The sequence below is a fragment of the Palaemon carinicauda genome, chromosome 30, assembly GCF_036898095.1.
Source record: "Palaemon carinicauda isolate YSFRI2023 chromosome 30, ASM3689809v2, whole genome shotgun sequence".
Taxonomy (NCBI): domain Eukaryota; kingdom Metazoa; phylum Arthropoda; class Malacostraca; order Decapoda; family Palaemonidae; genus Palaemon; species Palaemon carinicauda.
The window spans coordinates 56,403,014-56,406,002 of NC_090754.1; the positions used below are offsets into that span (position 1 = coordinate 56,403,014).

The following is a 2,989-nucleotide window of genomic DNA, read 5'->3' on the forward strand; positions in this document are numbered from 1 at the left end:
TGTTCACATATGAACTAAAGCAAGAGAGAGAGAGAGAGAGAGAGAGAGAGAGAGAGAGAGAGAGAGAGAGAGAGAGATCTGCATTACAATCATATTTCATAAACATCACATCTTGAGTCTTTAGAGATGTGAGACCAAGGGCTTCGTTCAAAGTCGTTGAGAATGAAAGACGGAAAACCGTTTTCTTCTCATTAGGATAAAGAACACACAATATGTTAACAGTTGCCAATTTTTATTTTATTCTAATTTCTTACAGATTGATCATGGAAGTGTCATCCTACCGTCTCCAGTTTCACAGTTATCGGTCCACTTAGCCATAGTAACCTATAAAAAGTAAATAGATATTTAATAATTAATCTTATGAATAGATAGATAGGCAATCGAATTTATTAATAAACCAATACATAATTACTTAATTAAATGATAAATAAATATATTGGTTATATCATTATCATTATCATTACTTGCTAAGCTACAACCCTCATTGGATAAGCCCAAGGGTTCCATCAAGGAAGAATAGCCTAGCGAGGAAAGGATTTAAGGAAATAAAATACTCTACAAGAGAAGTAATGAACAATTAAAATAGAATATTTTAAGATGAATAATAATATTAAAATAAATATTTCACATATAAACATTGAAAGCTTGAAAAAACTACGAGAAGAGAAATAATTTAGAATAGTGTATCTGAATGTACCCTCAAAGCAAGAGAACTCTAATCCAAGACAGTAGAAGACCATGGTAGAGAGGCTACGGCAGTACCCAAGGCAATAGAAAACTATGGGGCAGAGGCTATGGTACTAGCAAAGACAGTGGAAGGACTATGGTACAGAGGCTATGGCACAACCCAAGACAGTGGAGGACCATGGTACAGAGGCTATGGCACTACTAAAGACAGAGGAAGACTATGGTTACAGAGGCTATGGGACAACCCAAGACCGTGGAAGACTATGGTACAGAGGCTATGGCACTACTAAAGACAGAGGAAGACCATGGTACAGAGGCTATGGCACTACTAAAGCCAGAGGAAGACCATGGTACAGAGGCTATGGCACAACCCAAGACAGTGCAAGAGCATGGTAGAAAGGCTATGGCACTACCAGACAGGTATAAACTATGGTACAGAGGCTATGGCACAACCTAAGACAGTGGAGGACCATGGTAGAAAGCTATGGCACTACCAGACAGGTAGAAACTATGGGCACAGAGGCTATGGCACAACCCAAGACAGTGGAGGACCATGGTAGAAAGGCTATGGCACTACCAGACAGGTAGAAACTATGGCACAGAGGCTATGGCACAACCCAAGACAGTGGAGGACCATGGTAGAAAGGCTATGGCACTACCCAGACAGGTAGAAAACTATGGCACAGAGGCTATGGCACAACCCAAGACAGTGGAGGACCATGGTAGAAAGGCTATGGCACTACCAGACAGGTAGAAACTATGGCACAGAGGCTATGGCACAACCCAAGACAGTGGAGGACCATGGTAGAAAGGCTATGGCACTACCAGACAGGTAGAAACTATGGCACAGAGGCTATGCACAACCCAAGACAGTGGAGGACCATGGTAGAAAGGCTATGGCACTACCAGACAGGTAGAAACTATGGCACAGAGGCTATGGCACAACCTAAGACAGTGGAGGACCATGGTAGAAAGGCTATGGCACTACCAGACAGGTAGAAACTATGGCACAGAGGCTATGGCACAACCTAAGACAGTGGAGGACCATGGTAGAAAGGCTATGGCACTACCAGACAGGTAGAAACTATGGCACAGAGGCTATGGCACAACACAAGACAGTGCAAGACCATGGTAGAAAGGCTATGGCACTACCAGACAGGTAGAAACTATGGCACAGAGGCTATGGCACAACACAAGACAGTGCAAGACCATGGTAGAAAGGCTATGGCACTACCAGACAAGTAGAAACTATGGTAGAGAGGCTATGGCACAACCCAAGACAGTGCAAGACCATGGTAGAAAGGCTATGGCACTACCAGACAGGTAGAAACTATGGTAGAGAGGCTATGGCACAATCCAAGACAGTGGAAGACCATGGTACAGAGGCTATGGCCCTACTAAAGACAGAGGAAGACTATGGTACAGAGGCTATGACACAACACAAGACTAGAGAACAAAGGTTTGATTTTGGAACGTCCTTCACTTAACTACGCTATAACCAAAGTTGAAAGAGCAGGAAGCTACAAGCCTAAGGGCTCCAGCAAGGAAAATAGCCAGTGAGGAAAGGAAATAAGGGATAGAATAGTGCTACTATACTTACATTCCTCGCACCGCCGTCTGCATCGGATTGTGAGTCGAGGATTATCGCATCTCTTCGCCAGGTTGAAGTTGCAAGGATTCGGGTAGGTCTCACCATCGCTGCCACAGATAGGGTCGTATTCCAAGGTGCAAATTCTGTCTCGACAGACTGTGAAATAGATGAGAAATAAACTCCTTGTTATTTTTGATTGGGAGTTGTGTTAGTTATGGTAATTGTGTTGTAAGTAGTTGTATTATTACTAATAGTTGTAATAATGGTGTTGTAGGAAGTTATAGTAGTACTGCTTGTTATAGTTTTAATCGTTCTATGCTTGTAGTTAATCACCAAACTGATGTTGTTAGAGCCATTTTTTTCAAATAGGTTGTGGTAAGGATTAGGCTTAGTCCGTTTTCTAGTTGTTCTTTAGTTGATTATATATGTATATATATATATATATGTATATATATATATATATATATATATATATATATATATATATATACAGTATATATATATATATATATATATATATATATATATATATATATATATATATATACTGTATATATATTATTATTATTATTATTATTATTATCATCAAATTGTTCTTACAAGCTTATTCGATCAGAGAGCCCCAGACATGTAGAATAAAGATTCTGAAAACTAATCGTACCATTCCCGTAGATTTCATACGAAATCCGGTAATTCCCTAGACTGCAGGGA

At 40.2% G+C, this 2,989-nt stretch overlaps 1 protein-coding gene across 1 annotated transcript in view; it reads right to left on the reverse strand.

Annotated features, from left to right (window-relative positions):
- Positions 1–215: 215 nt before the first annotated feature.
- Positions 216–2,989, reverse strand: part of LOC137623788 (turripeptide Ici9.1-like) — a 4,115-nt gene continuing 1,341 nt past the window's right edge. The window contains exons 3-4 of the mRNA XM_068354601.1: positions 2,288–2,434; positions 216–324 (exon numbers count right to left, since the gene is read on the reverse strand). Of these exons, the coding sequence (XP_068210702.1) occupies positions 311–324; positions 2,288–2,434 (161 nt within the window). The 3' untranslated portion in view covers positions 216–310. The remainder of the gene's footprint in view (positions 325–2,287; positions 2,435–2,989) is intronic.